Source organism: Sinocyclocheilus rhinocerous, unplaced genomic scaffold (genome assembly GCF_001515625.1).
Source record: "Sinocyclocheilus rhinocerous isolate Xijiao unplaced genomic scaffold, SAMN03320098_v1.1 scaffold1624, whole genome shotgun sequence".
Taxonomy (NCBI): domain Eukaryota; kingdom Metazoa; phylum Chordata; class Actinopteri; order Cypriniformes; family Cyprinidae; genus Sinocyclocheilus; species Sinocyclocheilus rhinocerous.
This window is the reverse complement of record NW_015639527.1, coordinates 1-12,705: the sequence shown is the minus strand read 5'-3', so window position 1 is coordinate 12,705 and position 12,705 is coordinate 1. Positions and strand designations below refer to the sequence as shown.

General features: G+C 38.3%; 2 protein-coding genes across 3 annotated transcripts; one reads left to right on the top strand and one right to left on the bottom strand.

The window, feature by feature from the left end:
• Positions 1–345: 345 nt before the first annotated feature.
• Positions 346–6,940, top strand: LOC107751374 (zinc finger and BTB domain-containing protein 21-like). Its single transcript, XM_016567092.1, has 2 exons — positions 346–474; positions 1,908–6,940. The coding sequence occupies exon 2, from the start codon at positions 1,913–1,915 to the stop codon at positions 4,991–4,993; it is 3,081 nt and encodes a 1,026-aa protein (XP_016422578.1). The 5' UTR covers positions 346–474; positions 1,908–1,912; the 3' UTR covers positions 4,994–6,940.
• A 310-nt stretch (positions 6,941–7,250) lies between these two features.
• On the bottom strand, positions 7,251–9,584 carry LOC107751375 (autophagy-related protein 101). Of its 2 annotated transcripts, XM_016567094.1 has the most exons (3): positions 9,297–9,584; positions 8,799–9,075; positions 7,251–7,920 (listed from the first exon to the last, which is right to left on the bottom strand). In XM_016567094.1, the coding sequence occupies exons 2-3, from the start codon at positions 9,048–9,050 to the stop codon at positions 7,516–7,518; spliced, it is 657 nt and encodes a 218-aa protein (XP_016422580.1). In that variant the 5' UTR covers positions 9,051–9,075; positions 9,297–9,584; the 3' UTR covers positions 7,251–7,515. The 2 variants fall into 2 exon arrangements, with proteins under 2 accessions (XP_016422580.1, XP_016422579.1); XM_016567093.1 differs by lacking the exon at positions 9,297–9,584 and having other exon boundaries at positions 7,253–7,920; positions 8,799–9,288.
• Between the last annotated feature and the right edge of the window lie 3,121 nt (positions 9,585–12,705).

Genomic DNA, 12,705 nt, shown 5'->3' with positions numbered 1-12,705 from the left:
CTTTATTCTTTTACAACGTTTTCACCAGCAGGTGTCGCCAGCATGTGCTGTTTCAAGTGCTTCGAAACATCGAATCATTTTTCGAAGCAATTGGTTCAATTGATTCAATGCTTCGAAAAGCTTCGGGTCTCCCATCACTAGCGCGAACTCACCTCAACTGTTTATCAGCAGTAACTGCGTTACAGCAAAGAGTAATATACTACTGTAATATTATTACTTTTGTAATGCGTTACTCCCAACACTGTTTATCAGTCCGTCATCCTCCGCTCAATTCCTCCGTCAACGCCCACAGCTTATACAGCAGCCAATCAGAGAGCAGTACACGTGACGAGCGTTCATAGCGATGACCTCATCCCTAGAGTGGGATGACGTCAAATACAAGATGGATGGAATCACGACTGCTTCATGCTCAACGCAACTCTGAAACAAAGTCCAGTGTCGGAGCTCCGGGGCATCCAAAGCCACCAAACTAGGGTAAGTTGAAATGCTGAACAACTTTGTTTCGTCGTCTAAGTGAAGTAGTTGAATGTTGTTTTGGTAAAACCAGGCTTTCCCGACGTAAAGCCGAGGAGATTTTCTCGCTGACAGAAGCGGCTGCTCTCAGCCTGTTGTGCAGGATGCGACGTCTGCGCAGTCGGTCACAGGAGAGGCTGTGTGTGCGCAGACGTGTGTTCTAATCGTTTCATTTCCTATCTTGGGAATAGTGGAGGGAAGAAACGCAACCGGTTGCCTGTATTTTGTGACTTGTTTGCTAATATGGTCACAGTTTGGCAACGGTGATTCAACAGATGGTTTTATTTGAAACAGAGCTCGACATTCAGAGGAAGGAATATGCAGCGAAATCATTTCATTTGAAATATAAACATACTCACGCCTCGTTTTCATGAGCGAATAGTCTCTCTATACGGCGTAAAACCAACTGTAACTAACGCTAGACATGATGTAATCAGCGGTCGTTATGCGCATGCGTAGATGCTGGGTAGGCCCGCTTACTGTATTTGATGACATTTATTTGCTTATTGTAATTCTACAATGACATATTATTTAACAGCTTATTAATTAACTTAAATATGTATATTTTTCTAATTTGAGCATTTTAAATGTCAGCTTTTTTCTTCATGGTTGTGTTTGCTGTCATGATTTATAGTTTAATGAAATCATGTGACACAGTGTTTAATTTTAAAATGTATTAATAAATTAATAGTGCTTGCAGTCAGGCTTCTTTGTCAGATTGTTTTCATGTTATGTTTTTTACAATATATTGCAGTGGTTGTCAATCACTCCAGGGTGCCACATTATTCAAGAAAATATTCAAAGGTTAAATACTAAGAATATTAAAATAAATGATCATATCTGATTTCAGATGTTTCGATAACTATGTAATTTTTTTAATTAAAACAAAGTTGTTGGAAATGTGTATTTGTTTGAGAGTGACAAATGTGATGTCAGTTTACATGTTGTGCCTATCTTAGCATTTGTCAGCATTTTAATGTTTAAGCTATTATTTATGTATGATTATGGCAATAAATTACAGTAAGATTTCGTTTTTAGCATTATTTAATGCATTGGGTAGCATTTATTAATGTACATTAATGGTAATTTCCACATATACTAATATATTTTTAACATTTCAAGTTGTATAAATTAGTGAATGTATTATGAACGAACATGAATTAACAATGCACAAAAAGCGTATTTATAGATTTGCATTAAAAAAATACATAAATATGTTGTAAAAATTGTTGTTCATTTGTAGTTCATGATACAGGGTGCATTAAGTAATGTCAACATACTGATATTTGTGTAAAGTGTTATCAAGATTATTTTTATGTAGCTTAATTGAAATGACAGTTGTAATGACTTTTCAGTGTCACTAAATTTGTATTTTCTTTTACTCCCCTTCAAAGCCAAAATGGAGAGCTTGGGGTACTACTGTAACCCTTCCCATGGTATTTCACTGCTGGGTGCCCTCAACGAGCAGCGGTTGAAGGGTCAGCTCTGTGATGTTGTGTTGTTAGTGGGTGATCAACAGTACCAGGCCCATAAAAGCGTCCTTGCAGCATGCAGTGAATATTTCCAGTCTGTGTTCTCCAGAAGGGACTCAGAGAACCACTCCATTGTTCAGCTTGACTTTTGTGAGCCTGATGCATTTGAGATTGTGCTAAACTACATCTACTCATCATCTCTGTTTCTGGAGAAATGCAGCCTGGCAGCTATACAGGAGATGGGTTATAGCCTCGGCATTCCCTTTCTAACCAACATCATGTCTGTAAGACCTCAGGCGTCATACTCTGTGTCAAGAAAACGGATGTCGCTCTCTGAGGAGGAGGATGGTGCTTCTCAAAAGAGAAGTGTTATTGTACATCAAGGTCAAGGTGAGCAGCCTGGCATGGATGTGTTTCAGAGGAAAAGTTCGACTCTTCAGGGAAAACTGTTTAAACAGGCCACAGAGCCACCTTCGCTCACACACGATTTTAGTAATCAGAGCCAATCCTCAGGACATGTCAGACCAAATGAAAAAGAGAAAAACAGTACCTCTAACAGCAGAAATTCAAACAAAAACAAAGACGATGGTGATTGCAGATATATCATCTCCTCACCAACATCCATACTGAGACGTCGAACTGAATACCGATCGACACCTATGAGGCCGCAACTAACATCCTCAGTGTCATTCAGTGAGTCTGTACAGCACACTAGCCTACATTCAGATCAATCTGAAGGTGCCATTGATGGAAGAATGGAAGCATCTCATGATTCCAGGCCAGTGGGTGATCATCAAGGTCCACGCAACCAAACCGTAGACCGAAGTGGGCCACTTATTAAAAGTCTGCTGCGCAGATCATTGTCTATGGATAGTCCCGTTCCTGTATTTTCTCCAGCTCTGGAGCTAAAGGACTCACAAAGTCGAGAACAGTCTGTAGTCAAGTTAATTACCACAACAGCAAGGTTGCCATCCCCTGAAAATGAGGATCGAGAAATGCCACTTCTTCTCAGGTCGAGACAACGAAATGCATACGAGATGGATGGCACTCAAACAGCTCAACTCCGAATTAAAGCGGAGCCCAGCAGTCCCCTTGCTGACCCTTCTGAAATTGTTCGCATTACTGTTGGAGACAATCTGCCCGTAAATTTCAAAGACTTTCAGGCAAACTATGATGAAGGTCCCAGAGGGTACTTCACTCCCTCGATGAAGAGGAAGACTAAGATAGATGGTTGTTATATGCCCTTTAAGAGATCTAGGCCTGTTAATGAGCATCATCTGTTGCATCATGAAAGCACATTTGATGAGGTACCCTACAATTCCAACATGGACAATAGTAATGAAGAACCTGGAGAACTTCGGCCAAACAAAATGTTTAAGTGCTGGAACTGCCTGAAGGTTTTCAGGTCCAGTGCAGGTCTGTATCGCCATGTGAACATGTACCACAACCCAGAGAAGCCGTATGCTTGTGACATCTGCCACAAACGCTTTCACACAAACTTCAAAGTCTGGACTCACTGCCAAACCCAACACGGCGTGGTGCAAAATCCCGCACCCTCTTCTAGTTCCTATTCTGTCCTGGATGAAAAGTTTCAGAGGAAGCTAATTGATATTGTCAGAGAGCGGGAAATAAAGAAGGCCTTGATTATGAAGCTCCGGAGATCCAAGCAAGGCCTGCAGTCACAACCCTTCGGCAGGAAAAACAGGCGATCAAGGTCCTACGGATGCCCCTACTGTGGTAAAATGTTTTTCTTTCAATCACACTTAAAACTACATATGAAAGGACACTCCGCTGAGCCGGCTAACCTTGACATGGATGCAGAGAGAGACCTTCAATACAAGCAGCAGCAGCAGTTGACACATCTTAAAGAAAGCCAAGATAAGGATGTCTTTTCTTGCCGGCTCTGCAATGAGAAACTGCCCTTTTTGATTGAATTAGAAGACCATGAGAGAGCTTGTAGGTATGCTACCGTCTGCCCATACTGTGGACTTCGATTCTCCAACTCAGTTGTCAAGAAAGACCATGAAGCTCACTGCAAGTACAAAAAGCTGACCTGTCTTGAGTGTATGCGCACGTTTAAGTCTTCTTTCAGCATATGGCGTCATCAGGTGGAAGTTCACAATCACAATATGATGAGTGTGAAGGAGCAGTTGACTCTCGGTCTCCAGGAGAGCAATCTTGACGAAACATCCAACGTTCTCGGAGTTCCTCCTCCTTCTCAGGAGTCGATACGTGACTCCAGAGAGGAAGCAGTGTACAGTGACTCATCAGTTCCGCCAATGTATGATTCTGAAGACTCATCGTCTTATGTCCCAGAGGACTTGAGCGCTCACGGTCAAGGGGAGCTGCAGGTCAAAGAGGAACCTCAAGAGGAAGCAGTATCAGCCAAGGATGGCATGAGCACCGCTTCTGTTGGATCCGAGGAACCAGGCGTTTGGCCTTGTGAGAAGTGTGGAAAGCTTTTCAGTGCCCACAAAGACCTGGAACGACATCAGGAACTGCTTTGCCACATCAAATCCTTCATCTGCCACATATGTCACAAAGCATTCAGGACCAACTTCCGCCTCTGGAGCCACTACCAGTCCCACATGTCCACGCCCGAAGAGCCAGGGATGAGAGAGATTGACAGGCTTCAGTCTTCTCCGTCTCCTTCTCCACCTCTCACAATTTCCATCCCAGAGTCTCCAGCTTCTCAAGAACCTCCACTCAAAGCAACCCATTCTGGGATGGACGCCTCAGAAGAGGAACCTAGAGGCTCCATGTCACCGTCAACCAAATTCAAGAAGCCAGAGCAGGACAAAAAAGGTGACGATGAGCCTAGGGAACAATCTCACAGCAAGTCCGACAGCACAGACAAAGCTATCACCCCTCAGGAATCTGACACGCTATTTTACCATGCCCCAACTCTCTCTGCGCTTACCTTTAAACGGCAGTACATGTGCAAATTATGTCACCGGACATTTAAGACCGCTTTCAGTCTGTGGAGTCACGAGCAGAGCCATACGTAAGAGTGCAGAGTTGCACATTTGTAGCCCTAACCATTAAAGTTGACTAGCTTGGACCTTGTCTCCTTTAAACTGTCACATGATTTACATTGGGAAACACTTGCAGACAAAACCCAGGGATTTATTAATAGCATTTGATCATACTTAATATACCTTATTTCTATAAACAATATTCAGACTGTCAAGAGTTTTCTGAATGCATCTTTGATTGCATGCCAAGAGTTGCTCAAAACATAAATTTGTTTTCTAAAGCATTTCCCTGTATTATATTTTAAGTTCACTTTTCAGTGATCAGGAAAGACTGTTAAAAATGAAACTGATTTCTTTCACCTTCTCTGACTCTTCTAAATTAGTTTCTTTGATTTATTGCAAACAAAAAATGAGTGATTTTTTGGATTGTTATGCAGAAGACTTGCGCCTCTCTTGTTTTAGTGGCCTTTATGCTGTTATTTAGCACTTTCAAGCAATTCCAAATAAACATTGTTCTCTATTAAAAGCACAGGCTGATGCAGACAGGGCATTAATAGACATTAATTCCCTCTTTTCTGGCATAAAATGATAGCTTAGATTTATTTATGCCCCATTTAAGTTAAGGAAAGTGAAGAAAAAGGTGTTTAGGCGTTTAGATTTTTTTGTCAAATGCCCAATTCAGCCCTGCTTATGTTGTTACAGCTTTTAATCTTAAATTGTTACTTTGATCATTTAAGAGAATAAAGATTTACATCTTGATTAACTTGATTTAAGATGTTTGAACCATATAAAACCATACCTTAATCAGTCTAATATAGTAAATATCAAACTATACAATAAACTTTGTGAACATTGATCGAGGTGAGGAAAACTTTATAATTTAATTTTGATATAGCTAGTTAAGTTGTATTTTTCATTTTAAGAGTACTCTGTTAATGTTTTTGCCAGTTACGTAAACTTACGTGGTATTTTTGTTTAGAGGTTGTGGATAATATTCAGTGACTGTATTGAACAAATAGAAGGCTTTATATGTACAAATAGCAGGTTTGGAGTGATGTTCTTTAAGCAGTTTAGTGTGTGCCTGCAATGTGGATCTTCTAATACATTTGTTGTACAGGACATGCAGTATATGTGGGAATTACTTCTCATAAATGTGTAGAGATTAAGTCTGAGTAGCTTTTCACACTGTATCAGTACTGTATCAGTACATTGTGAGCTGGACCATAGTATAAGCTCAACTTACCAGAACTCAGTACTCAGTGATTAATGAAGTCTTGATGCAATGACGTTGAATGGTTGGACATTCCCGATGTTCAGTGGACCTTTTCTGTGACCGTATGACCCAGAGAAGATCTTTATTCTAAAAGATTAAAGCACAAAAACAGCAATCTTATTCCTTTTTCCTCATATTAGCAAGTGTTTGAAATATTAATCAATTAAGGAAAAGTCTTCTTCCCTTACATTAGGGGATGTTTGGCTTCGCAAGCTTGTGGCCTTTGTTGAACACAAAATCTAAATATGTTGCTTGCTGTTTGCATTTTCCATCAGCTACTGTCATTTAGTCTATATTTTGATGAATAAAATGGTAATACATTCCATTTTATGTTATACCCCCACTAAAGGGATTGATTAATGAACAAGTTGCCTATTACTCAGGATAGAAGTACCTGATTTAGTTTGCATTTAATTTTGTCCCCAGTATTACATGACATAACATCAACTTCTTGTTTTGAGTTAAGAGTTAAACCATATTATCAGCAGGTCAATGTGTCCTGATGATAAAATGATTATTTCAGTAATTGATTAATTAACTTCTTAATATGGTTTGATGAAAGATTGGATTGAATAGGGATGACAGAACAGAACATTTAATCCTCATCCTGGTCTTTGTTTGTACAACACATACATTTTCTCTTATGAAAAGTATCTCTTTTTTGGTATTCATGTAGTATCACTGCAATAACTAATATATGTAAGCACTTGAATTGTTCTAATGTGGCTTTAAAAACTGTATCAGTTTTTGTGTTAAAGCATTTTCTACTGTTTTCTGTGCTTGCTTTCTAAAATAAATATCAATATGTGCAATAATTTGTTTGTGGACACTGTGTCAGTTACAAAATTTACAGACACTTGTATATATTATACATTTAGTTTATTTTTTTACAAGTTGGGTAAAATAGGAATTCTTAACTGGGAAGAAAAACAGTATTTTCTCACATAAATATATATTAAATATGTTTATTTTTTTTACTTAGCTTTTGAATTAAGGTAAATGCATGGGAAAAGCACCTACTTATCAGGGTAACAAAAATTCAGACAAATTTGGAAGAAAAAAATATATAATTCAGGGAACATAATTAGATTTTATTTAAAAAACAACAAAAGTATGAATAATTTGCTTGCTTGAATTAGCTGATGCAAACATAGTGGACAGCATTATTATTCAGGGAAAGTGTAGTGAATTTATTTAAAAATCCCATTGCAATGATTTTCTATTTTTACAAGATCATCATAAACGTCCATGAAGCATCTGGCTTCAGCTGCTTGACTGTCTTTTACAATGCCAGTGTGTCTTTGATTAGCCTCCTCATGGTAGTGCTCACTGACGTGCCCAGAGAATCAGTGATCTGGTACGTGATCTTGTACAGATACGGCTGGACGTCTTTCAAACTCGTATCGAACACATTGTCCACCTCCGATTGTGTGGGCATCTTGGGAAGATACTCATGACGGTTAATGACCTCCACGATGTTGATGACTTTCTCGCCGAGCTTCTCGCCAACCTTCTCCCTGCAGATCTGGCGCTCTTGTTCGTTGGCCAGGTTCACCACGTTCACCTTGATGCTCCAGACCTCCCACGGGATGCATTCGTCTGAAAAGGGCCAGCGCGACTTCTTCTTCTGGTAGAACTCCAAAGAGATCTGACCCATGCCATCACTCCCAGAATTACCAAGAGCATCCTGGGTAGAAACAAGGTTGTGGTTATAAAATGTGTAAAAACGCAACAATCAGAACACTGCTACCTTATTAAAACCTTTGGGATATGAATTTGTTAATAAAAAATGGACAGAAGTAATTTAGTAATTGATAGAACAAATCTTTAGGAAACCAAATATAAAAAGGTTACAAACTATAGTCTTGGTATAATTGGACTATATTTTGAATTCTCTGTTAGATGAGTTACATTTATTTAAGAAAACTGAGAATTACAGCATTTAAAGCAATACGATTTTGCAGAAGGCAAGAATCCCCAGTTTTAAATGATTGGTTAGAGTTAGTTTCCATAGAACTATGGAACATGAAATTAAGAGCAAAATAATATTTTACTGAAAAGATATAGGCACCTCTGAAATGAAAGAATATAAAGGAATACATATATTAGATGAATTCATATAGTATATTATTTTTAGGCATTGTCTCTTACAGTGTGATTATAAATGCGTAATATAGATATAATATGAGAACATAAATTAATTTTCCAGCTGGAGATGTAAAAACCTACCCACTTGTTTATATATTGTCTTTGTTTTTATGTGTTGGTGCTGGGTATTATTTACACAAAAGAAATACTGAGGGGAAAAGTATGTTTTTAGAAAAGAAAAAAACGTAGGCTATATGAAATGAATGGAAAGACATAAAAGTGTTCCACCAATAAGTGTTTGGTGGAACCATGATTAAGTAGCGTGATACCATGATACTCAAAGTTAATTCAAAGAGTATTCTGGTACTACCATGGTGCATGTCCAAACATGGTGTTACCATGGTACACCTTTATAGTGAACTAAAGCCTAATAAAATACATCTCTTAAACGAACTAATGTCAATAAAAGTAGCCTACCTTAAATTCGGCTACCGCTTTCCTGATAACCCTGTCCAGCTCATCAGAAGACACTCGCACTAATGTGAAGTCGATGAAGTCGCAGTCCACGTCTTGAGTTCCCACCGTGCCAATGGAGTACGTGCCCTCTTTCTTATAGTGAAATTTACCTGTGCTGCGGTGCAGGAGGATCGTGTGCAGGAGGGCTAGCATGGCCTCATCCACCTGCCTGCCCTCCACTGACACCTCCAGGACTTCTGATCGACAGTTCATGATATTCTATAATAAGGTTCTACAGCTAATAAAACAAAAAGACTTTCGAATGATTTGTTGATCTGAGCTCAACTGTGTCAAATAGACACGGATCTAAACACATTCAGTTATTTTGCTTCTAAAAAGCGCTGAGCTGCGCCACTTTAGACTGACTGAAACAGGTTACAAAAAAATACCGACTTAAAAATATAATTACGAAAACCAAACGTCATTTAAGCTTCTAGGGCGTTTATATAACATGTTTACCTTAGGCACGAAATGTCGACGCGCATTATTTTTCTTGCAATAAAGTGCTTTTGTTTTGTAAACACAGGTCAGATGTACAGGGTGGGATAAGGGACAGTGGAGTTTGGCGTTTCAATAATCGCAGTGGTTGGTTCACATTATGTTTTCGAGATAAAATAACAGGTTCAGCAGTGGTTCATTACTGAGTAAGAACTGGACTGAAATGATCGTGCTAGCAAGATTTAATGGCTAGGATTTTATCTTTTTCTTTAGCTAATTTCTGAATTAGTGGCGATATAATGTATTTGCTATACACTTCAACATTCGTTTTTTATTATGATTATATGCATAACATAAACAAACAATACCAAGAGAAAGGTATATAATCAACGGCATTTTACCAAGTGGTGAGTTACAATAAATGCAAACAATAAATATCAAAGCTGTAGTATATAGCTAAGTATATAAATAAGCAAAATAAAACAAGAATAACGATTATGATAACAAAAAGTCCATATTATATTTAATAAAATTACTACATGCTAAAGCCGTATTGTTCAGAAGTATATATAAAATAATAATAATAAATAAATGGAACCATTTAATAATATTAATAATTTTATATATCTTTTATGCAATGAACTTTAAATATATATTTTACCTTGACGTGCCCAGAGAATCAGTGATCTGGTACGTGATCTTGTACAGATACGGCTGGACGTCTTTCAAACTCGTATCGAACACATTGTCCACCTCCGATTGTGTGGGCATCTTGGGAAGATACTCATGACGGTTAATGACCTCCACGATGTTGATGACTTTCTCGCCGAGCTTCTCGCCAACCTTCTCCCTGCAGATCTGGCGCTCTTGTTCGTTGGCCAGGTTCACCACGTTCACCTTGATGCTCCAGACCTCCCACGGGATGCATTCGTCTGAAAAGGGCCAGCGCGACTTCTTCTTCTGGTAGAACTCCAAAGAGATCTGACCCATGCCATCACTCCCAGAATTACCAAGAGCATCCTGGGTAGAAACAAGGTTGTGGTTATAAAATGTGTAAAAACGCAACAATCAGAACACTGCTACCTTATTAAAACCTTTGGGATATGAATTTGTTAATAAAAAATGGACAGAAGTAATTTAGTAATTGATAGAACAAATCTTTAGGAAACCAAATATAAAAAGGTTACAAACTATAGTCTTGGTATAATTGGACTATATTTTGAATTCTCTGTTAGATGAGTTACATTTATTTAAGAAAACTGAGAATTACAGCATTTAAAGCAATACGATTTTGCAGAAGGCAAGAATCCCCAGTTTTAAATGATTGGTTAGAGTTAGTTTCCATAGAACTATGGAACATGAAATTAAGAGCAAAATAATATTTTACTGAAAAGATATAGGCACCTCTGAAATGAAAGAATATAAAGGAATACATATATTAGATGAATTCATATAGTATATTATTTTTAGGCATTGTCTCTTACAGTGTGATTATAAATGCGTAATATAGATATAATATGAGAACATAAATTAATTTTCCAGCTGGAGATGTAAAAACCTACCCACTTGTTTATATATTGTCTTTGTTTTTATGTGTTGGTGCTGGGTATTATTTACACAAAAGAAATACTGAGGGGAAAAGTATGTTTTTAGAAAAGAAAAAAACGTAGGCTATATGAAATGAATGGAAAGACATAAAAGTGTTCCACCAATAAGTGTTTGGTGGAACCATGATTAAGTAGCGTGATACCATGATACTCAAAGTTAATTCAAAGAGTATTCTGGTACTACCATGGTGCATGTCCAAACATGGCGTTACCATGGTACACCTTTATAGTGAACTAAAGCCTAATAAAATACATCTCTTAAACGAACTAATGTCAATAAAAGTAGCCTACCTTAAATTCGGCTACCGCTTTCCTGATAACCCTGTCCAGCTCATCAGAAGACACTCGCACTAATGTGAAGTCGATGAAGTCGCAGTCCACGTCTTGAGTTCCCACCGTGCCAATGGAGTACGTGCCCTCTTTCTTATAGTGAAATTTACCTGTGCTGCGGTGCAGGAGGATCGTGTGCAGGAGGGCTAGCATGGCCTCATCCACCTGCCTGCCCTCCACTGACACCTCCAGGACTTCTGATCGACAGTTCATGATATTCTATAATAAGGTTCTACAGCTAATAAAACAAAAAGACTTTCGAATGATTTGTTGATCTGAGCTCAACTGTGTCAAATAGACACGGATCTAAACACATTCAGTTATTTTGCTTCTAAAAAGCGCTGAGCTGCGCCACTTTAGACTGACTGAAACAGGTTACAAAAAAATACCGACTTAAAAATATAATTACGAAAACCAAACGTCATTTAAGCTTCTAGGGCGTTTATATAACATGTTTACCTTAGGCACGAAATGTCGACGCGCATTATTTTTCTTGCAATAAAGTGCTTTTGTTTTGTAAACACAGGTCAGATGTACAGGGTGGGATAAGGGACAGTGGAGTTTGGCGTTTCAATAATCGCAGTGGTTGGTTAACATTATGTTTTCGAGATAAAATAACAGGTTCAGCAGTGGTTCATTACTGAGTAAGAACTGGACTGAAATGATCGTGCTAGCAAGATTTAATGGCTAGGATTTTATCTTTTTCTTTAGCTAATTTCTGAATTAGTGGCGATATAATGTATTTGCTATACACTTCAGCATTCGTTTTTTATTATGATTATATGCATAACATAAACAAACAATACCAAGAGAAAGGTATATAATCAACGGCATTTTGAATATCTCTTTGGATTTGAGACTTTAGTCTTTGCAACTTTACAGACCTTCTTTATGCACCAAGAGCTTGTAACACTCTAAAGAGAAAGGAAAAAATGAAATCGCATCATATGACCCCTTTAAAACTTGTCAGAATTAGTACTCGTAAACTAAAATGTGTCAGTGGCGTCTTCGGACTTTTATTTTGAAGATAATCTTCCCATTCAGTGTCTGTTGTTTTGGAGGGAGGATCAAAGGGAAGAAAAAAATAAGAAACGTAAGTCCACGTATGTTTATATTTTAAAATCTAATTTTTATTTCACAAAAATATTCTATCGATAGTAAATCCTTCAAAGAGTGACTCTGAATGTGTCCACCCAAATAAGGCTATTTTATATGGCTAGAATTAGCTGTCATCTGTCCTAAACTGGCATAGTAACGTACCGACATAAGCGGCATTTCAGCCTGGTTTTTGTCAGTGTCAACAGTAAAATGCACAGGACTGTGCCCAGCCTCCCCCTGGCGCCCTCAATGACGGTGAAGCTCATCAATGCGGGTTTCCAAGTGGCGTCAGACTTGACCGACATGCGTCCTCTTCAGCTCTGCAAAGGTATTTACCCATCAACAAAGTATTTTTTGGATTTGAAAATAGCACAGAAGTACCTTTCTTACCGCCT